The 24,115-nt window shown below is 38.9% G+C and overlaps 1 protein-coding gene across 5 annotated transcripts in view; it reads right to left on the bottom strand.

The window, feature by feature from the left end:
* Gigyf2 (GRB10 interacting GYF protein 2) overlaps window positions 1–24,115 on the bottom strand; it is a 129,431-nt gene that overhangs the window by 86,627 nt on the left and 18,689 nt on the right. For all 5 annotated transcript variants that reach the window (XM_021644622.2, XM_021644623.2, XM_021644624.2 and 2 more), the window contains 3 exons: window positions 11,614–11,696; window positions 1,689–1,818; window positions 1,462–1,557 (listed from right to left, as the gene is read on the bottom strand). In XM_021644622.2, coding sequence (XP_021500297.2) covers window positions 1,462–1,557; window positions 1,689–1,818; window positions 11,614–11,654 — 267 coding nt within the window. In that variant the 5' untranslated portion in view covers window positions 11,655–11,696. The remainder of the gene's footprint in view (window positions 1–1,461; window positions 1,558–1,688; window positions 1,819–11,613; window positions 11,697–24,115) is intronic.

Here is a 24,115-nt window from a genome sequence, read left to right as displayed (position 1 = left end):
TGGTCAATATGTAAGGCATTCATTCATATGGGCAATTGAAAATAATAATAATAATAATAATAATAATAATAATAAATAAGCAAAAAGAAGGTGCAAGCACCTGAGGAATGACAATTGAGTTTGTTCTCAATCTGCACATGCATGAATATTTACACAACAAAATGGTGGATTTTACTGAGTGTGGTGATGCTTATCTATAATTCCAATACTTGAAAGATGGAGGCAGGGTCCAAAATTCAAGATTATCCTCAGCTATGCAGCAAGCTCAGGCCAGGTCTCAAAATTTTTAAAGGTCAATTTTATAGTAGGGATTTTATATCAAGGCTATTAAAAAAAAATAGAAGACTTAAATGGCTGGAAATACAACTCAGCTGGTAAAGTGCTTGCTTATCATGCACAAAGCCCTGAGTATGATCCTCGGCAATGCGTAAAATCAGACATACTGCTCAGTATCTATAATCCAAGCACTTGGAGGTAGAGACAGGAGGACCAAGAGTTCAAGGTCATCCTTGGGTACATTTCAGCTTCCTAGCCAGCATGGGCTAAAAGAGACACTACACCTCAAAAAAAAAAAAATTGCAAAATTACGGAATTCTTCATTTATCACGCAATACAGAATTCCACCAAAACCTCATTTCTCCATTGCACTACAATACTGTTAAACTCTTTGAAATCAACCTTTCATCTATAAACAACTTAAGTCACTACATAAAACTGTCACTTTCTAGACCAAAAATTTTACTTTCTCACAACACTGCCATCATACCTACGAAAAAGGAACCAGCAAACACAGTGCTGACAGATAAGTTCAGGTATGTTCTAAACTAAAGATATGATTTTTTTTTTTTTTTCTTTTCAATGGTTAACTGAATTCACTGGCTAGGCAATTACCGGTGAAAAAGTATGCTTTTTTGCAAAGATGATCCTCTCCTTCCTTCTTGGGGAGTGATGGGGAAACATTTCCCCTCAATTTGAAGACTTTACAAGGGATAATGCACACTGCTCTTAAAGACCTAGAAACAAGGCTGCAGAGACAGGTCAAAAGGTAAGAGCACTGGTTGCTCCTCCAGAGGACAAGTGTCCAATTCTCAGCTCCCACATAGTGGCTCACTAACATCTATAACTCTGACAGACTCTTCTGGTCTCTTTAGAGTCCAGGTACACATGTGGTACACAGATATACATAAAAGGGAAAACACCAATGTACACATAAAAATTGAACAAATTTTTTAACTAAAAAAAAATCTTGAAAGATTTCCTGATCTCTACATAATAGTCAACAGCTTGAGGATCCAAAGCAAAACCACGGCCACTCAGTCATTCACACGCCAAGCACCAGTAAGCACGCTGGCCCGGCTGATGCGGGGCTAACCTCAGGGCCTTAATGATGATCTCCGTATCTACTCCATAGCAAAAGAAACAAGAGTGGGTTGGCACTGAGGCTCAGCACTGAGTACAAACCTGCTCCTCTTCTGTAAAGGGCACTAGAGCCAATGGTGGCAGGGGCTCCTCCTGTAATATAGGCAGGAATTCTTTCTCCGTAAGGTCAATAGGTATCTGTGTAATAAACACAAGACCGTAAGATTGTTATTCCTCCAACTACAAGAGAGGTCCATCAGACACAGACTAGGCATGGCCAGCCATACTTGTCTCATGCACAATTCTCAACTCTTTCTGTATTTTGTTACCTTGTAGTCTTTAAGGAAAAGTGCTAACATTTCTTCTCGGCCATAACGATAATCTGCTAATTTATACTTTGGCAGGGCAGGAGAAAGAGGAGGGGACGTGATACTCCCACCACTGGAGAGAGCACGGAGCCTAAAATAGGAAAAACAGAGAGTACAAAATAAATGACAGATACTTCGAAACTGTGGCCTTTTTATGTACTACAGCACAAGATTTCACTGCAGTTCTTTAAAAAAAGCAAAAACTGTTATCTTATGCAGCAAAGATTTTTAACCTGCAATACAAGTCTCTGGCACAGCATACTGGGAAGTTCAAGAAGTGCTAATTAGACAATCAGTGATAGCTCTGCAATTCCAATACCTAAAAAGTGCCACAGTTGTCTCTTAGAAGCTTCAGGTTTGGAAGTACAACATTTTTTTTAACAAAATACAAAACCGGGGACCATTAGACTCACATAGTAAGTTTAATAACAACAAGAATTGGTGAGGATATGAAACAATTGAAACTCTAAAACATGGGTCATAAGAGTCTAAGTTACAGGCCAGCATGATGGCTCAGCTGGTAAGTGCACTTGCTCAAAAGCCTGCAGACAAGAATGTAATCCCTGGAACTCAACAAAAAGGTGAAAAGAGAACCAACTCTGAAGTTGGCCTCTGACCAACACATGGGCCAAAACCCACATGTACACATGTGTACATAAGTATACAAACATACAGATACACACAGATATACTCATGTGTACACAAACAATACTTTTTAGTTTTCTAAATGATCATAACTAGAGATATGGCTTACAATCTGGAGTACAGACTGCTCTCGCAGAGTACCTGAGTTTGGTTTCCAGCACCTACATGAGGCAGCTCACGAGGGCCTGTAACTAGCTTCAGAAGATCCAAAGCCTGTACTCACATGCACACACACAAAATTAAAAATATTTTTATAGAATTATAAGGTGTATGAATATATCAAAGTGTCCTTGGACTTTCTGACTTACAGCCAAGACTGAAAAGAGATCTACAGAAGGGATTAAGAATTATACATTGTAACAGCCACTTTCAAGAATGATTTTGAAACAGCTAATCATGTAAAAGCTTTTTGGCTACTTGATAATAGCTAAAATATTTAATAAAGTATGGGACATAAAAGAGAAGGCTAAATACATAGTTACAATAAAAAGTGAGTTTCTTGAGGAATCAGCATAGCTCCTAGGTTTGAATCTCAGCACTACCAAAATGAATAAATGAATGAATAAAATTGTTATTTTTATTATTTGGGATTTGGTTGTTTTTTGGGTTGCTTGCTTTTGTTTTTGAGACAAGGTCTCACAAAGCTCAGGCTGGCTTGGACTCACCACTATGTAGCCCAGGATGAGCTTATACGTCCAATCCTCTTAAATGCCTTTACCGCCTACATGCAGGCCTGGAAGCAGGCCCAGTTTTAAGCAGTGCCTGGGGCTAAACCCAGGACTGTGTTCACACCAGCAGCTAGGTAGGTTCTTTAGGTCCTCTGTAAGTTCAAGGCCAGCCTGCTCTACATATTGAGTTCCAGGACAGTCAGGACTACACAAAGAGACCCTGTTTCAAAAAAAACAAAAGGGGGGAAAGGAAAGGAAAGAATAGGATACAACAGGATGAGATGGGATTGATGGTTCAGAGTTTGGGCTATTCAAAGTTCTGTACAGTAACAGTTAACAGATACTTGAAATAGAGTAAGTTACTTTAATTCAGCTGGTATATCCTAAAGGAAAATTCAACAGATATTCTAAAATATATCCTGCAACGTGCTAAGCATTAAAAATTAACATGAAGAGCAGTTAAAGTTAATAAATATTTGCCTACTATTAAAAAATGGTACATGTATAATAATACTGAAAGAAAAAGAATAAGAGTGTACAGTTAGAATGGTTCTGTCCAACATTTCTATCTTCTTACCCTGTTTAAAAACATAACATAAAAACAGCCAGGCATGGTGGTGCACACCTGTAATCCCAACACTCGGGGAGGCAGAGGCAGGCAGATCTTTGTGAGTTCGAGGCCAGCCTGGTCTACAAAGCAAGTCCAGGACAGCCAACGCTACAGAAAAACCCTGTCTCGAAAAACTAAAACCCAAAACCAAAACACTGTAACAGACAATTCTGAACACATAAGGATTATAAAGCACATAATGAACTCAAATGTACTAATCACCCACTTTCAAAATCAGCAATCCATGGCCAACTTGGCTCTCTGTACCACATCACTAAGCTTTTGATACTACTTTGAGGAAAATTTTTGACCTACATTTTATATGTAAATTATCACAAAAAGATTTTTTTTTTTGGAAGTCTGAATTTGCTGGTCTTATCTATGATGTAGTTTTTAAAGGTTCTCCCTCTTCTCCATTTCATTTACGTTGGCAAGTGAGTATAAAGACCTGATAAGATATCTTCTATTAGTTTGGCAATCCCTGCCCTGTGGTATGAGGCACACAGAAGCTGGTTGGTTTTCTACACTGCTATCATGTGCTGATAATCAATGGTTGGATCCCTAACTTTACTACAGCTGCTGCCAAGTGATTCTATTCTACCACACTATCTTTTCTTGTAGCATTTCTGCAAAGAGAAACTTGTCTCTTACACTATTCAGTACAGTGATTCAATGTTATAGTTTATACAAGAAACAAAACAAACCTGTCTCCTATTTTCAAAGTAATATCCAACAGTAACAAAATAAAATGTATTTAAAAAATTTATTGAAACTATTCTTAACAATACTCCCACTATCTCATCTTTTGACTAGTAAAGGCTCTTCAACCTGTGTTCAGTGGTGCACACCTGTAATCCCCGCACTCAGGGAGGCAGAGGCAGGTGGATTACTGTGAGTTCCAGGCCAGCCTGGTCTACAAAGTGAGTCCAGGACAGCCAAGGCTACACAGAGAAACCCTGTTTCAAAAAAACAAAAAAGAAAGAGAAAAAGAGGAAGGAAGGAAGGAAGGAAGGAAGGAAGGAAGGAAGGAAGGAAGGAAGGAAGGAAGGAAGGAAGGAAGTCTTCAAGTAGCTCCTTCAGGGCCCTTTAGCCAAGACTTGAAGTCTTTTTAACAGCTTATTTTCTATCTTGTGCCAAAGTATTCCAGAGTCATCTTATATAATTTCCTGCATCGATCCTAGAATCCCGCATTTCTCCAAAGGAAATACCAGGAGTGCTCACTACTAAAGGAAATACCAGGAGTGCTCACTACTAAAGGAAATACCAGGAGTGCTCACTACTAAAGGAAATACCAGGAGTGCTCACTACTAAAGGAAATACCAGGAGTGCTCACTACTAAAGTGGTCTTTGTTTACTTTCAAATTATTCTTGACAGAGATGTGGTTCAATGACCAAAAAACATACTAAAGACAGAAAAATACTCCACAAAAGAGCACCACAATGAAGAAAACCTTCAAGAAATTTTTCCCAACAGAATCTCAGGAAGTGGGTTCTGTCTGCTGGGCACATAGCACAGTGGGTAAAGCAAGCTCAGGGCTTCGAGTTCAGATCCACACACAGCCATGCTTTGAAAAAGCAGGTGTGGTGGCATGTGCCTGCAATCCAGCTCATGAGAGTCAGACACAGAAGGATGGAGGGAGTGGAGAAGCTATCCTACTGGCCAGCCTATCTATTCAACCAAATTCCAGGTTCAATCAGAGAACCTGTCTCAGATAGATGGATGGATGGATGGATGGATGGATGGATGGATGGATGGATGGATGGATGGATGGATGGATAAGAAGCTGAATACAAAGAGGACTGACTTTTAAATGTTGACGTCTGGTCTCCGTATGTATTCCTCATCTGTGTAAACATGTGCACATGTGTACACACAAAAACAAAACAAACTAGAAAAGTTGGCAGTTTGCCTCTAAGAACTGAAGCTGGGAAATTGTGTACATGTTAGCTCATTTGCTCTAACTTAAGCTTCATAAGAACCTCAATAAAGAAGTGTGAAGCTCAGTGACTGAGCATTGGCTAAACAAACAGAAGGCCTTAGGTTCTATCCGCAGCACCAAAAAGAAAAAGAAAAAAGAAGTAAGGCTGGAGACCAATGCATGTGAGTAGTCACAAAGAACTAAGAGCCAAGCCTGACTTATGACTAAATGACTATGCTATATTGAGGGTCCAATTTTTATTTTGAATAGCCAATTTATTTGTCAGGCATTAACTTTAAAATATTAGATATTGTTTTTAATTATTTTCCACATCATACTAAGCCAATATGCTTCTCAATTGTTTCTAACACCAGAGGGCACACCTAAGCCATTTCATGTGAAAATCTAGCTGACTGCTTGAATCATCATGTCTTACCAGAGACTCCCTCATTACCTAATAGCCTAAATAATTTCTGAAACAGCTCCTCATATCAAGTTTTCCAATTCATTTACCACCCTGACAACAAAGGCTTCCCAAAAAAAGACCTCTTAGAGGTACCAAATCCACTGACAGTAATGTGATCAGAGCTCCTTCTCTATAATCTGTGAAGAGACTGAAGCAATTTTAAAAAGATAGTTTATCAAGCTAGAATAACCACTGTGATCGGACTCAGCAGTCAATTCCAATACTTACCCCTTGCCCAGACAGTGGGCAATGTGAACCGCATGCTGGCATTATCCCTTTCCAAAGCCCACTAGTGACCTTTACCTCTTCATCCAACCCTCTCTAGAAATCTGAGTTCCCACGTTCTTCCCTAGTCTTTAAATATCTATCAGTGGCTTACTTATTAGTATAGCACCTTACTTGTAGCTCTGTACTATGCATCTTTCTTCATTCTAGAAATGTCTCCACTTCATTACTTCTCTGTAACTTCAAAACCCAATCCAACCTGGCTTCTCTCTCCGCTGCATTGTTCTTACAAAGTGCCTTAATTCTGCCAAAAGCAAGAGAAATGTGTTGCCTTCACATCTCCAGCCTACAAAAGAATCCAGTCCTATGTAGTAATGGGTAGGGGCCAGAAGCAAGACTCTCCAAAAATCCCACAATATTCTCCAAACTTTCAACTAATACCATTCCAAATCCACTTCAACTTATAAAGCAATCTGAAATGTCCATAATTGTGTCACAGCCTGAGAATTAAAAACCACTTCTGTATAAGCTTTTGATTTTCTAGTCATGCTCTGACCTCTCCCAACACTTTACTCATCATCAGCTTTTTAATCCCCATCTCTTCATTACCTCCATTCTCAGGGCTGACGCTTTCCCTTCTCCCGTCTTCTATACCCACTTACAATGCCTTCCTGACATAATCAAAAATCTCTCACACCATCTCCAATTTTTTTCACAATTTTTACTTTTGTAAGCATCTTAAACAATGTAACTGCTCTCATTCCGTTTTCTACATTCTCATTTCAAATGCTAATGTTACTAAAACTCGAGTCTTCCTTGTTATAATGGCCAAACAAAACTCCAACAAGTCACCTGAGAGTGTGTCTCCAAGCCCACCTCTCCCACACTTCATACTAAAGGCAACGTCTTGAGGTTGGTGTCCTAAGTCTGACACCTCCTGCATCCTCGTCCTTACACTTTTTCTCAACTTTTTTCAGGGATGGGGAGGAGGAGACGCTAAGGACAACAAATGTTAACTGGCAAATACAGGGAAACGCCGCAGACTGTAACACAAAGCAGTGCAGTGGGGGTGGATGGGGAGAGGGTTAGCCAGACCATAGGAGGTACTCCACAACTGGGTTTTATTTTTTTAAATAAATCTTAATGTTCTCCTCTAAAACACAGCTCCTTTGACGAGCAGCTTGTTCACCATCCCTCTACCCCTTTCCGAGAGCTCCACCTGGCAGACTTGTCTTTTCTCACAGAGCACTGTCAGTACTCTAGCAGCTTCAGGTTTATGTTCTCTTACCTCTGCCCACCTTTGCCAATAAAGCATGAGCGCCTTCATTCAACAAAACCTCATCGAGTCTTTACTAATAACTCTGGTGCACTAACTTAAAGACTGGCCAAAACTGAGAAATAACAGTGTCTTTAATAGTGGAAGAGTTCTTTCTGAAGACGATCACACCGGGAAAAGAGACATACCTCAGAATGTTATTTCAACAGAGGTGAACAAAGTGCCGGGGGCACTAGGGGGTGAGAGCAAGGGTAGCTGTTCCCTCCCCCTTTGGTAAGCAAAGACCTGAGCCTTCTTTGAGAGCAGGGAAATGAGAGAAAGGAAACCCCACGGGAGCTTCTTGTGTATCTTCCCCGCAAAGCAAGATGTCTATAATTATTCTCCCCAAAATAAAGTCATCTGAAATTATCTGAGTAGATTTCTGACCCTTAAATTTTTCTCAAGTAAAATTTTTTATAGACATTTGCAAAGACAATATAGTAGGGCATAAACCCACAAGTTAGCAAAGACTCTGAGTGGTAAGGAGTGTGGACAATTTAGACCTTTTCTATGTTCTTCCAAACTGCTGTTTCTTCCAGATTTTCCCGTTACTAAAACCAACAACGAAAATTTCTAGAAGATGTAATCCGCATCGAAAGTATTTAACACCAAAACAATTTAGACAGTTATTTTTAACACGATTTATGAAGACAGTATTTTTAAGCACTCAAGAGGCAGAGGCAGGAGGATCTCAGCATTCAGGCCACCCTGGTTTACAGAGCAAATTCTATGAGAGCCAGGGCTACACAGAGAAACCCTGTCTCAAATAAATAAAAAACAACAAAAAGAGTTTTGTCAAAGACAACATAAACACATAGAGGAAGTAAATTAGGTTCACACTACCCTTCTGGTGGTTAATCTGTGAAGTGTTATCTAAACCTTAAATTAAAAATTCAACTCATGATTTAACAGTTCTATTTGAAAGGAATTAATCCAAGAAAAATGATCAGAATATAAACAAAATCATTCAGAAGTATACATATATCATTTACAATAACAAAACATTGAAAACAACAACTTTACTTTCCAGCAATTCACGCATTCATTTAACAAACATTTATTGAGTGCCTATGAGCTGGGCACTGGAGCTACAGCAGTTAACAAACTATACAACAGTCCAGACAATGCCTGCTCACAATGGAGCTCACAGTCTAGTGAGAGCTACAAGCTGCGTTATGAGCATATCACATTCTGATATAGAACACTAAAGGATGGAGGAAGAGGGAGAAGGGACAAGCTGTACAGTCAAAAAGCCTAACGTATTGGAGAAAGGCACTTAAAACTTGAGTATTGTTTTATACCTAGAAATGACTTCATTAATGTGTCATATTCTTTTACACTATTCTGGTAGTCTGTTATGTGCTTCCTTACCCTAAATAAACAATCCACAACCTAATGATTCTGTTGGCTTTAGTAAGACAATACAGGTGTGGTCCTTCCCCACAATTTTCAGTGTTCTCCTGACAACCCAGACAAGGACTAGAAGGAGGAATGGGAGAAGAAATTTTTCAATTATAAGTAGTTTTTTTTTTTAATAACATAAAAGGCTTTTTTTTAAACTTCATTTTATGTATTTCTTCTTAAATAGTGGTTTTTCCATTATTCATTACAAGAATAATGACTTCAATATAAAGAATGTCATTAAATATTTCTATATGGTTCAGAGTTACAAAATGACTCAAAATAATCGTTCACTCTATTCCTTGATTCTCATCTATTCTGAACACAGTTCCTCACACCAAGATTCATAATTAACATGTTACATATTCATGTTACATACATATGCCAGCACCCTCCAATCTCATGGCAGCCTTCTAGCCCAGGGTTACTATTGTTTAAGGAGCGAATAAACGATCTTGGCTGAAGAGAACTGATAGTGCAAATAAGCCTGCACAGCTCTCGACAACTCGGTTTATCTGCACTTCCGGTGACTCGGTAAGTTATCTGCACTTCCGGTGACTCGGTATTACCAATGCGTACAAGAGAAGCCTAGGGAACAACTGAAAGTTTCTGTTTAAGGATGGGATTGATGACTTCTGCTACAGTCATCTCAGTCAAATTAAACAATACATAGTGCTTTAGGGTACCACTAAAGAGGACATGTAAGGCACTGCTGACAGACGGAGCTAGCGGTAAAGTGGTACCTGGAAATGTTTGGTAACACGCAGAGTATTCTGCAAAGGGTCAAGGAGAAAATGCACAAGCTCTGAAAACCAGGCAGCCTCTGACAGAACTACTCATCCCTGCCAGAGTAGTGTAAAGGCATCAAGGGAAGAGGGAAACAAAAAAAGATGCTGTCTTCCAACAAAACTTTATTTACAAACACTTTACTTACACTCCGAAGAGATTCCCTGTGCCAACCAGTGATGTAAGAAGTTAAACAAACTCAAGAATATCACCAGTGTTTGTTTTGTTTTGTTTTTAATTCGTTGTTTTTTGGCTACATTTTCTGGTGTTGCTTTTTCACTACGTATTACTAGCAAGTGCTTTAAGAAAAAAACTCTTTAAGTTACTTAATGATTTTAATCATGATTTTACAAAGAAAAACATGAGGATGTATAAATACAAAAGAAAAGTAATTAATAATGTCAGAACAGCTGCACACACAATGGTTTACAAAGTGAACTACATGAATTTAAATCCACCTAGTTAAAAAAATTAAGATATGAATAAAGACTTAGCTATAAGATGTTAAATGTTTTTATAATACTAACAGCTGAAAATAGCCTCTATATGCTACAGCTGAAGAATTAGTTAAATGATAGAACATCCATACAATGAAACTATTCAATAGAACCAAAAACCATTTATTTAAAAAGTTTTTTTTTTTACTTATTTTTAAAGGTTACAAGATAGAATGCACAGCATGATCCGATTTTGTAAAAATAAAATATACATATACACAAATAAGATACATAAAACCACTTGGAATGATACACCAAGATATTTACAGTGGGTACTAAGAATTAAATTAAGGTAATATCTTTTCCTTGCTTAGTTATAATTTCTGATTTTTCTAGAAACAGTGATTTAGTAATAAGAAAATTTTTAAAATAAAAAATAACTGAAACAGGTATAGCATTGTTTAGATCAACATTTTCAAAATAAACTCAAACTACAGGCAGTGTATCAATTATCAGAATTTCAAATGCTTTTACCTTCAGTTTCTAAATGCTAACTCTGAAGGTTAAGAACATCTAGCAATTACATACCAAAAGAAATGTATGTGAGCGGGTAAGTTCATAGGACTCCTTAATCAAAGAACTGCTATAGAAGTCTTACAAACCACCACCTCAACATAAAGAAAGCTGACACTACTCCAATTCCTGCTTTAGGTACTGCCTTTGACATTACCAAAGGAGTTTGTTCCAAGTATAAATAAAAAATTAACTATCGTTATTCACGCCACTGAAGAGAGGATCTTCAATCACCAACTTTGGGGGGAAAAGAAGAAGAGGGGGGGAAAGCCACACTATAATGTGATGGATCTCAAAATTCCATGAGAATTCCATATTCGGGGTCCAAACATATCTGTAAGAGACTCAAAGGTCAATTAATTGTTATTATGGCAAACGCTAACTCAGCTCTAGATGGGCTACTGCTAATAGCCAGTATTAATTCTGGACCACCTGCCTAGCCCATCAATAAAAAAAATTTCAAATGCTTCCATTAAAACTATTTTAAATAAGTATATCAATAGCATAAAACATTGCAGCAAAATAACATTAAACATTACTATTATAGTTATGTAAAACTGTTTAGGCACATACACAAAGGCTCAAAAATAAACAATGTTCTAGGGTGGTAAAATTACAGAAGAGTTTTAATTTCATTATCGACACCTTACCAAACAATGAAAATTTCAATTAGAGAAGTAGTCCTTTAACAAATTTAAGCTGCTATAAGCTAGTCACATTTTTTAGCTATACACATGAAATCAAGTCTCAGAATATGCACATTTATTTACCACCCAGCACCTGTATGTCACACTAGTGACTATGCCATCCAATACCAAACAGGATGAAACTGAAAACTCACCATTCAGGCCCAAAGTTTAGTGTCTGTGTTTCTGCCGCCATTCTTCTCCGTATTTTTAAAAAGATTTTTATATGTGGAGAAACCTATTAAATAAAAACATATTTTTATCAAACAATGTCACGAAAAAGTGATGAATACCAGATCAGAACATACAGCTAGATGATGCAATGATCTGCTTATAATTTCCTAAGAATGAGATTGTTGAATGACAATTTATGGAAATGCAGCTGGCCAAGTGAAATGAGTAAATCTATCCCTCCCTTTCAATTTCTTGTTGCATTTACCCGGAAAAGGAAGCTTAGAGTATGATGAAATGTGTGAGACCGTTAGAAACAGACTATGCAGGATCCTGGAACCAAATTAAGGTTGTTCTGCTTAAGCCTTAAATCAGAGGGAGTAAATAACTGGTAGTAACATTTGCATTTCAGTTCCTATCATTCTCTTGCAATACCTCCACCACCAAGCACCATGTGGTATTGGGGACTGAACCCAGGCCCCTATGCATGCTAGGCAAGCAATGAACTACACCAACGAACCAATGAATACTCTACCAATGAACTACAGCCCCAGTCATATTTTCCATTTTTAATTTCTTTAAAATTAAAATACAGATGCATACTGCAACTGCCACTGACTGGAATGCAACTGTATCCACTACCCCAACATGGCCCAATTTTGGTCTTAACTACCACTAAAAAAGGTCTTCAAATTGATCTTACTAAAATACAAAGGAAGCAAAGCAACAATGGAACAGTAGTGAAGTATTTAATTATTGGAGAAATAAAAACAAGTGCTTTAAAGGAAATAGAAAGGAGAGAACAGGAAAAAAGAAAAAAAGGAAAGAAGTTGGAGGAAGAGATAAAAGTAAAGAGAGAAGGGGGTCAGTCAAGGATGAAGAAAGAGGTAGAAAGTAAAAAGAGAAAATAAAACAAGCTAAAGAAGGTTATTTTGGTCTGTTGCTCATATTTGAAACTGCAAAATCCAAACGGTCACACAGCAGCCAAAGTATCTAACAAGGGTTAAAGAATGACCAGGCTTAGTAACTGGAGCCCCAGATACTTGTGATACTGTGGCAAGGCTATCAACTAAGTTCAGTGACAGAAAGGGGAAAAACAAACAACACAAACCCTAATAATAATAATAACAAAATGCCAGGCATTAATGGTGCATTCCTTTAATCCCAGCACTCGGGAAGCAGAAGCAGGTGGATCTCTTGAGAGCTCTAGGCCATCCTGGTCTACATAGTGAGTTCCAGAACAACCAGGGCTATTTAAAGAAAAAACTGTCTCCAAGAAGAGGAGGAGGAGGAAGAATTCAAGCAATAATAAGTTTAATGGGGATAAAGGTGGAAGTAGAGGAACAACCAAAACAAAGGATGCACAAAACATACTTATAAAAACCCATTACTTTGAAAGCTAATTTAAAAATACGAAAGCTAACTTAAAAAACAAACAACAAATGGGTAGGGGTTTTGAACAGATACCCTGAGTGAGTAGACAGTGCTGCCCTCGGAAGATAGAGTTTATTAAATGAAAACTGTCAGTGGTCAAGAAGGCCCTCAAGTCCCCAAAATAGCAAAGGCCGTCTTCACTGTTCTTGGTTACCTACCAGGACGATACAGTGAAGCGCTGTCACTAAAATCACAGCGCCCTTTGGTTGTAGGACATAAAGAAAACACGGTGGAACTGACCTGAAATTTCCCTTCCTGATACAGGTAGTTTTTATAGGGCCAAAGGAGGAGAAAAGCCATCAATGGTATCATACAGCATCAATGCTGTACTAGCAACCTGCTAAGCATAATGTGCTCACTAGCACAATAGTGCATGAAAGCAATGGAGGGAACCATTCTGACTAGAAGCTTAATCCAAAAAAGGGAATCCATCCCTAATACTATGAACTTGCTCAGAAGCCCATGGCTCAGAATGTCACAAGCTCTAGGGAAGCCACTACTATTATTTTGCTAAATGACATGTTATAAAAGTGCTAAGACAGCAAGATCCCTGGGACTTGATGGACAGCCAGTGAATCCAAACCAGTGAGCTCCAGGGTAAGACCCTGTCTCAAAAAGAAAAAAAAAAAAAAGCTACTGATGATGATGATGAAGAAGGAAGAAGGAAGAAATCAACCAAGGACCATGTATGGATATAACCTAGAACCCCTGCTCGGATGTAGCCCATGGTAGCCCAGTATCCAAGTGGGTTCCCTAGTAAGGGGAACAGGGACTATTCCTGACATGAACTCAATGGCTGGCTCTTTGCCCCCATCCCCCCCAAAGAGAAGAGCAGCCTTGCTAGGCCACAGAGGAGGACACTGCAGCCAGTCCTGAAGATACCTGATAAGCTAGGGTCAGATAGAAGGGGAGGTTCTCCTCCCCAAGTCCAAGCAGTGGACTTGGAAAGGGGCAGGGAGGAGATGAGGGAGGGAGGGTGGGATTGGGAGAGAACAAGGGAGGGGGCTACGGCTGGGATACAAAGTAAATAACTGTGATTAATATAAAAAAATATTATTAAAAAAAAAGAAGAAAGAAGAAGAAGAAATAACTAAGGAAGACGCCAAATATCCTCCTTTGGCCTTCATACTCATATGCACACACGTACACATAGAATACACAAATGTACACAGCATACAGATTAAAGGAATACCAAATATGCCAAAAAAATTAAAAACTAAACTGCTCATATTGTTTCTAAAGTTGTCACAGTACCAAATCACTGAATTTTAAATTGATAATAGTGGAACCAAGCATGCACACACCTGTGATTCCAGACCATTGTAATCCCAGTACACCTATAATCCCAACACTTGGGGGGCTAAAACAGGAGATCTTAGTTCAAGGTCAATCTGGATTGCAAGGTTACTGAGACTCTGTCTCAGTATATATATAGAAATGAAACTGCTTCATCATCATTTTGAGTGACACAGCTACTACTGCACAGCTGGGAAAAGGAGAGGAGGTGGGAGCCTACTATGTTTCTACATGTGTGTATGTGAAGATCAGAGGGGCTATCAAGTATATTCCTCATCTTTTTGAGGCAAGGTCTCACTGAAGCTGGAGCTGGCCGAGTTAATTAGACTAGCTGCCCAATTTGGTCAGATTAGCTAGCTGACCAGCAAGGCTTAGGGATCATTCTGATTCTGCCTCTGTACCCAGGTTTTGGGTGATGATTCTAGGAGATCAAACCTCAATTGAGTCACATCTCTAGCCCCTTTTCCTTTAAACAGGTGCATGAAAATAATACACTGTATAATTAAAACCTCTTAAAACTCCCTAAATTAAGAGTTTTGTTTTGCTTTACTTTTTCCATTTTCCTGTCAAGTATGTACTTGAGCCTGCATGTTTGCATGTGCAGGCCCAAAGTTGGTTTTATGAATCATCCTTGATGTCTTTCCCACAGTATTTATTGAGGCAGGGGCTCTCAATCAAAGCCAGAGCTCACCAGCATCTGTCTCCCTAGCCAGGCTCATCTGGGGGACTCCTTCCTTGTCCCTGATTTCTGAGGCTACAATTACAGGCAGGCTGCTATTCCCATTAGGCACTTACATGAGTTGAGAATCCAAACTCCAGTTCTCAGGCTTGTATGGCAAACACTTTGACAACTGAGCCATCTCCCAAGTTCTCTTTTAAAAAACCTCTTTTTAAAAATAAAGTCTGAAGCCAGGCACGGTGGCACACACCTTTAGCGCATGGGGAGGCAGAAGTAGGAGGATCTCAGTGAGTTCAAGGCCAGCATGGTCTACAAAGCAAGTCCAGGACAACTAAGGCAACAGAGAAACCCTGGCTCGAAAAAACAAACAACAACAACAAAAAGTACCATTTTTCTTGTTCACTTGTTTTTTGAGAAAAGAACCAACCATGTAGTCCAGGCTCTACCCAAACTCTACTTCGTGAGTACCAAGATTTCCAATGTGTGCAACACACCCAGCTACCATGTTCTTTTCAATAATGCACATGGTTACTAGCTTCACAATGGACATGTGCACTAGATTCAATTAAACCCACAGCAAATCCCAAATTAATCAGGTAAAACTAACAAACTGGCGAAACAAATGCTCTGCCCATCAATCAGCCCTGTTACATTACTGTCATAATCTGTTCAGTACAAGTGTGTGAAACCACCAGGTTACCAAATAGAGCTACATGGACTGCATCGACTGTTAAGTTTCTTGTAATCCAAAACATCTAGGGGCTGAAGAAATGGCTCAGTGGTTAAGAACACTTTCTGTTCTTACATAGGACATGTACAGTTCCCAGCATCCATGTGGCAGCCCACAATTGTCTGTAACTACTGTGTCAGGGCATCTGATACCCTCCTCTGGCCTCTACAGGTACCAGGAACACATATATGTGCAGCAAAACACTAATGAACAGAAAATAAATGCATTTTTAATCTTTTTGTTGTTACTGTTTGTTCTTTGTTGTTTTCTGTATTTTCACTGTGCATCTCTGGCTCTCCTGGAACTCACTCTGTAGACCAGGCTGGCCTCAAATTCACAGAGCTCTGCCTGCCTCTGCCTCCCAAGCACTGGGATTAAATAAAGGTGTGCTTTTTTTTTTTTTTAAGTCACTATTTCAAACTCTAGCTAGCCAAATGCTTTCTTCGAGGGAATTTCTAACTAATTCAAAGTAGATCTAAATTTCTAAAGCAAGTCAGGATTTGAACTAAACAGGATTTATAAAGCAAGTAGATTCCAACTAAAAATGAAATTATTTGATATTTATGAAAATACTAAAAAAAAAATCACTTAACAATTTATGTATTTTCCTTTTTAACTTACTACAAGGCCATCAATATTACTACTCAGGCTATGAAAGTACCAAACCCCACTGCTGCTATTAACACAGAAGGTACAAGCAGAACCCCTGGGGTTGAGTACAAACTCAACTCCTGAATGTGGTCTTTTTTCTTTTTCTTTTTCGTTTGTTTTTTGGACAGGGTTTCTCTGTATAGCCTTGGCTGTCCTAGACTCATTTTGTAGACAGGCTGGCCTCATACTCACAGAGATCCCTGCCTCTGTTTCCTGAGTGCTGGGATGACAGGTGTGTGCCACTGCATCTGGCTCTCTGACAGCAGTTTGAAACTGTGAGAAGACCCAGACACAAAGAGCATCTAGGAAGCAAATGGATGAGCACAGAAGCTCTGTTCCAGTCACCTGATCATATTGACTATAGACCTTTAGGTACTGGAAATCTCACAAACACCAAATGCCCCAGAACTTGAACCCTAAAACTATAACCCAATTATAAAATGGTTCCCTAGAATTATTTCCTGGCATAAACACTTCTGGAGAACTCTAAAAACAATCCAAGCAATTTAATTCTCAACAAACCAAACAGAGCAGTTCTCCACTCACTTTCCTTTATGAATTAAAGGAACAACTCTAACTTAAGCTCTAAGCACTGTCCTCAATCCTGAGTTCCAGACACTAGATTGCTCCTTCCCAATCAATTTAACACAGAGAGTTTAATGAATGTGTATGTTCTGGAGGGGCTGCCTTACACAGTTGCTCTGAATTATAAATTAGCTCAAATGAAAATTATGCCTTATCTCTGAAGTCTTTTCTAAAGCTATACCTAGGTGCTGAAATGAGAATAGTCTTCCCACCTTTTTATGGGAGAGGAGGTAGGGGACGCAGAGGCAGGATCTCACTGTGTAGCTTTGGCTGCCATGAGGAACTTCCTCTGTAGATCAGGCTGGCCTCAAATCAGAGAGATCTGTCTGCATGCACCACCACACCCAAGGGCATCACTTCAAATCCTACCTAGCCAAATGTTTTCAACTCAAATCCTCACAAGCCTCCCCAACCTTTAGGAAACAGCTCTGAATGTGTAAAACTTGGAATCTGACGCTGACTCTGGACTCTGGTTTGCCAAGATCCTCTGCCTCTCTAGATTGCCTTCTCTTAAAATCAATTCTTCAAGCCAAGCATAGTGGCACTCACCTTTAATCCCAGTGCTTGGGAGGCAGAGGCAGGTGGATTTCTGTGAGTTCCAGGTCAGACAGAAAAGTTGTACAGAGAAACCCAATTGCTGTATGGGGGAAAGGGGGGGGGGAGACAGTTCTTCCTTTTTCCACCATGACTAGTACTATCTGGGCATTTTTGACCCAAACTTTTCTATTTCCCCTTTCCTAATTCTAATTTTACCCAGCATATCCATGACTAATTTAACTGTGAAGTGCTGTCTCTACTATGTCCCTGTGGATAGAACTCTGTTCACTTAAAAGTGCAAAAAGGGCACACAAGAAATGAGGACAAATTTCTAAATGGCCTGGGAAAGAGTGTAGGAGAAAGGACCCACCCACCACAGCTGAAATTACAAACTTGATTGTTTTTTCTATATTATTACTTTGTGTATCATTCTAAACCAACTGAATTAGCCTACCTCAAAGCAGGTAGCAAATGATAAAGGCACCACTGTTTTGAAATTTTACTGGCCAATCACACTGAAAAAGCCAATCACGCCAAACTCCTCCCACTTCTCATTCCTTCACTTAGTCATTTTCCTATCAACTACTGCTAACTCTTAAGTCTTCTTACATCCTTTCAACAGTCTGAATTCTCTTAACTCAAATCTAATTACAACAAATTTCTAAGCTGTTAATGCATGTGCACTGCAAAGGCAAAGGAGGAGACGTATTCAAGGAGTTAGTCTGCACTCCAGCCAGATCCTATCTCCAAAATAAGTAAAAATTCCAGAGACCCAATCTGCAAAGCTAGAGGGATGGCACAGCAATCAGGAGCACATACTGCTCTTGCAAAGGATCCAAGTTTGATTCCCAGCACCCACAAACGCCAGCTCACAACTGCCTGTAACTCCAGTTCCAAGAAATTGGGCACTCTCTTAATAGCCTCCCAGGGAGAGAGCGGTGGAAGGTTCAAAAGGTCAAAGCCAGCTTCAGCTAACAGTGAGTTAGAGGCCAGTTTAAGCTACACAGGCTGTCTTAAAAACCAGCCTGGGTGATAGGTAAGCACAGGAGACAAATGCAATGTCTTAGCATACATACTGTGCTAGAGATTACAGGCAGAGAAAGGCCGTGCGGCTAGATACCTGCCACTCACAACCTTTACTCAACTCAATTTCATCCCAGCTTTCTCAGGGTGCAGCAGTCAACACCACGTTCTCCATAGCCACAGCATCATTTTTAATAAGTAAGTGATTACTCTTCCCTTCCCTGAGGTTCTGAGTTTGAAAGTAAACATGTTAAAAACTTACAAACTGTCCCACCATACCTCTTTTTTTGTTCACCTCTATTTACTGGAAATGGGGGCTTAGCTCTTAATTTCTACAACTAGAATTACACTATAAATCTGTGGTGCCTGACATGGAAAATGCCCTAGTTCCTATCCTTGGGGCCTCATAAACAGGGTGTAATGGGACATGCCTGCAATTCCCAGAACTGGAGATGTAGACAGAAGATCAGAAGTTCAAGGTAATACTCAGCTTCATAGCAAAATGGAGGATACCCTGGGATACATAAGGCCTTGAATCCAAAGAAAATCCCATTATATCCTCTATCCTAAAACATGCATTCTAGTTTGGCTGAATGGATATTTCTAGCATATATACAATTAAGTTATAATTTTGTTTTTACTCCTTTAAAAATGATTTAATTATTTTTGTGTATGTGTGTATTAATGTTTTGCCTGCATCTATATATGTGTACCACAGGCATTCCTGCTGCCTAAGGAGGGCAGAAGACAGAGTCAGAGCCTTTGGAACTGAAGTTATAGATGTTTGTAAGCCACTACGTAGGTGCTGAAAACTGAAACTGATCCTCTGCAAAAGCCACTGAGCCATCTCTCAAGAGCCAAGTCACGGTTTTTGAAAATTACAGAATGTCTATAAAACAGGTACTTCAAGGTTTTTGTCATCATGAATAAACAATGCTTTAAACAACCTATAGTTATGTTTTTATTTTTTGAACAGATTCCCAAAATCAGTTGTTTCTTAAAATGATATCTAATACAATGATTTCTCTGTTTTGAGACAAGATCTCACAAAGTAGGCTAGGCTGGTCCAGAACTCATTATACTCTATCCTTTGTCAAATACTGAATTACCCGGAGTATACCACCAAGATCAGCTGGTACAGTGACTTCAGGAAAATCCATTTTAAGTTCATTACAGTGAGTTTAACATTACATCTACTATACATTCAATATAGCTGGCTATAAAGATCCCAGACTGTCATTTTTTGTGATGGAATACAGAGGAATTTTAATTCAGAAAATGCCTACTCTGACAAGAGATCACGTCCAAAGACCTTCTAGATCTGCGTGATCTGACTGGAATACAGACACCCTTTAATTCCAGAAGACAAAGGTAAGCAGATCTCTGAGTTCAAGGCCAGCCTTACATAGGACAAGTTCCTATGTAGAGAAAAAGCTTAGCTCCAGACATGGTAGTACACGCCTTTAGTCCCAGCACTCAACGAGACAGGCCTAGATTAGATTGTATGGAGGCTAGAAGCTTCCCAGACCAGGCCTCCTAACTTAGCAGATGGAGACAGAAAGCCTGGAAGACAACAATTAAATCAGGTGAATTAAGTTACTTTACCAATGGAATCTTCAGAGGGTGGAGTGATGCTCAGCAAAGCCCAAAAGGCATGCCCCATGACAGGCAGGTGCTCCCTCCCGTCTCAGACTGTTACCTTTAACTTTTCATTTATACCTTTAAATCAGCTAAAATTTGTTAAGAGACAAGGGTAAAAAAGATGGTTCTGTCAGTAAAATGCCCTAGAAGCAGTAGGACCTCACTTCAAACCTTAGAATCCACATTTTAAAAGCCAGGCATTAGTGGTGTACATTGGTAACCCCAGTGCTGAGGAGGCAGAGGCAAACGGAGCCCTGAGGCTTACTGGCCAGCCAACCTAACCTAATCATTGAGCTCAGGCTTATGAGAGACCTTGTCTTTAAAAAATTTAAAAAAAAAAAAAATTTAAACTGGGCTAACAAAATGGCTCAGCTTCTAAAGTCAATTGCTGCGAAGCCCTAGGACCCAACTGTGATCCCCAAAACTGACGGTAGAAGAGAACCAATTCCTGTAAGGTGCCCTCTAACTTCCATGTGTGATACATATTTGTGTACATGCACACACTGAGGCACAAATGAATAAACCAATTTCAAAAGATGATGTGACTGGCTCCTAAGGAGCGACAACTAAGGCTGCTTTCGGGCATCGGCATTTAAGTACACACACAAAGACACCGGGCACACAAATATACACCTGCACAACCACAGGCACGAAGGACTCCACACTACACTCAGACAGTAACAGCAGTTCCCAACAGCAAGCATTAAAACACACATCAGGAACACAGAAGACAACTCACTGGGTAAACTCACTGTTGCTCACTAAGCAACAAACAGGGGAATCAGACTGCTAGCACCCTCATAAAGGCTGGTCACAGCAGCATCAATCTGGAACACCATCCTTGGAGAAAATAAAGGCTGAGAAAGGGGAATCCTGGTTGCTTAATAGCCAGCCAGTTGAACTAAAATTGAGCTTTAAGCTCAGTGAGAACCTGTCTCATAAAATAAGGAGGAAAGCAAGAGTAGAACACCAGAAATCAATCTCTGACTCACTCACATACGTGTGCGCGCACACACACACACACACATTCTCATACCACACAAAAAATAATAAACCCAAACTTCGATTATATGAATATACTAAAGATTTTACAAAGAAAAGAAGACTGTAACTTGGCAGAAGAGCGTCTGTCTAGCATGTGTTAGGTCTGAGTTAATTCCCAGCACTAAAAAAAAAAAAAAAAAAGGTAAGGACCATTAATTGAGCAAAACTAAGACATCCCAAAAGCTAGCTAAACAACTACTAAGTCAACATGACCAAATCAGCTTATAAGACACTAGTGCTGCTCAACTCCAAGAGTATCCACAGTCTTAAGTGGGCTAACACAGCTTACAGATGGAAACTTTGTAAAATCTGAAACAAAGATGGCACCTATATAAAAAATATAACAACAGTGTTCAAGTCAAAACTATTATCAAATTATCAAATGCCTAAGAAACGCCAGTCCCTGTTGGGTTCTGGGCTATGGAGGAAAGGGGCTGGAGAGATGGCTCAAAGGTTAAGAGCACTGCCTGCTCTTCTAGAAAACCTGGGTTCAATTCCCAACACCCATACAGTGGCTCACAACCATCTGTAAATCTAGTCCCAAGGGATCCACTGTTGTCTTCAAGCCTCTGTGACCACCAAACACATACATAGTACACAGACATAAAGGAAGGCAAAACACCAATACACACCAAACAAAATTATTTTTTTATAAAAGAAACTCCAAAGTTCTCAAGAAGAAAGCAAGATTTTAACAGTAGAACACAAGACTGAATGGATGAGAGATCAGGGAAGGCTTAAATAGTTTAACTGACAAAGGGAACAGAAGCAGGTCCCAGCAGCAAGAAAGCAGCCTTGCTCAGACACTAGGCAGAACACGCGGCTCATCCTGCAGCTGCTGAATAAAGGACAAGCTCTAGAGGGCTGCAGTGGTGACAGTCAGGCCTTGAACTGCTCCTGACCTTATCTAAGTTGACAATTTATGAGATGTGTGCTACCTAATGCCTTACCTTGTATTAAATTGAAGATTTAACCCTTATATACATAAGGTATTATAAGTCTTTTAAATCAGGCTCAATCTATAATCTCACAACTAAAAACTTTTAACCCTTAATATACATGTGGCATTATAAATCTTTTTGCAGTAAATTTTTATTGATGTACTGATAAATTAAAATACTGAACATACTAAAATTAAAATATTTTTTCATGTGAGAATGAGAAATCAAGTTTCCTTATAAAAATAGCTTAATACCTTCTGAATACAATAGCAACTGAATGAATCAAAGATTATATTAAAAACTTTATATTGATGAAATAATAAAATATTCATGTTTGTATTACAATATAGACATTATAAGTCTTAAATCAGGATCAATCCACTATTTTAGAACTAAAAACCTTTCAAAAACCTTTAAAATAAAAGAATAACCTAGCAAAACATTTTTAATCTAAAAATATTAAACTTTTTCTGAACATTACATTCATGTTCTTAAATACATAAAAGCAAATACCATACGCACAAAAAGTAAACTAATGCACAAGAAACATAAACAATAGTTCTCGGAGGAAAATTACTGGTTGTAGAAAATACCCTACACCTATTTTTCCCACTTCAGTTCAGAGGCCAACACAAAAAGATGAGTTTTGAGCCAGCCTAGGTTAACAATAAAACCTTGTTCCAACAAAATTAAACGTAGCATTTGCGATTAGTCTATCTTGTCAAAATATTTTCAAATAAATTTAAAACTCATGAAACCCCTATCTAATCAGTAATAAAAAGAAAATACTCTAAGTGGTTTCCTAACATAAAAGATTATGAACTTTAAATGTTGCTGATGAGAAAACTTTTGTTTTGTTTTGTTTTGTTTTTCAAGACAGGGTTTCTCTGGGTAGCCTTGGCTGTCCTGGACTCACTTTGTAGACCAGGCTGGCCTTGAACTCACAGCGATCCACCTGCCTCTACCTCCCTGAGTGCTGGGATTACAGGCCTGTACCTGGCAAGCAATTTTTAAGATACCAAATCTTCAAGGCTTACGGGACTTCTATTTTACTTTGAACTTTTTCTGATTTTCAATAAAAGGTATCTATTTTGAAAGACAAGAACATCTTGACTGACTTTTTAAAACTCCAAACTTTTTGAAAAAAGGTGAAAGCCATTCTTCCATTAGAAAGAACATTATTACTAACTGAGGGGCAGGACATCCCTCTCCCAAGCCCTTCTAGTCTCTTACCTCTTTCCCAGTAGGACCAACTTCTAGAGAATAACATTCATGTACAGAAATATTTAAGGTTAAATTTTCTAAAGGAAATGTATAATAAAATATTTCCTTTGGCCCAATATTAAAATCTAATGAATTCAGATAACATTATCTGGTAACACATAAACCAGATTACCTGACTATATTAAGGATAAGGAATACAATGACAATGTCTAGTAAAGACACCAGCCTAGTAAAAGCAACTGAGTAAAAGCAGGCATTATAAGGATTATAAGGAAAGTTATAGAGACTACACCCAGCACATTTTAAAAGAACATGCATGTGTGTATCCAAAACTATTAATGTTTACTTTTGTTTTGAAATTACAACTGTTTACCTATTGGGGAAAGAGGGATAGTATGCTGGTCCCAGGAACTGAATTCAGGTTATCAAGTTTGATGACTATCACCCTTAATTGTTAAACTCTCTGACCAGCCCATGAGTTTTAGTTATTTTTTGTTTTTAAACATTTGTGTGTGTGTGTGTGTGTACACCCATGCCATGGCTTCAGTGTGAAGAACAGAGGACAATCTCCAAGAATCAGATCTTTCCTTCCATCATGAGTTCTAGGAATCAAATTCAGGTAATCATCAGCCTACTATTTACTTTTGAATAATGAAACTATAGATTAATTCTTTTCCTAACAGATTTGTCATCTATATACT

Source organism: Meriones unguiculatus, chromosome 15, assembly GCF_030254825.1.
Source record: "Meriones unguiculatus strain TT.TT164.6M chromosome 15, Bangor_MerUng_6.1, whole genome shotgun sequence".
Taxonomy (NCBI): domain Eukaryota; kingdom Metazoa; phylum Chordata; class Mammalia; order Rodentia; family Muridae; genus Meriones; species Meriones unguiculatus.
The sequence above is the reverse complement of the archived record's forward strand: the minus strand, read 5'-3'. Positions and strand labels throughout refer to the sequence as shown.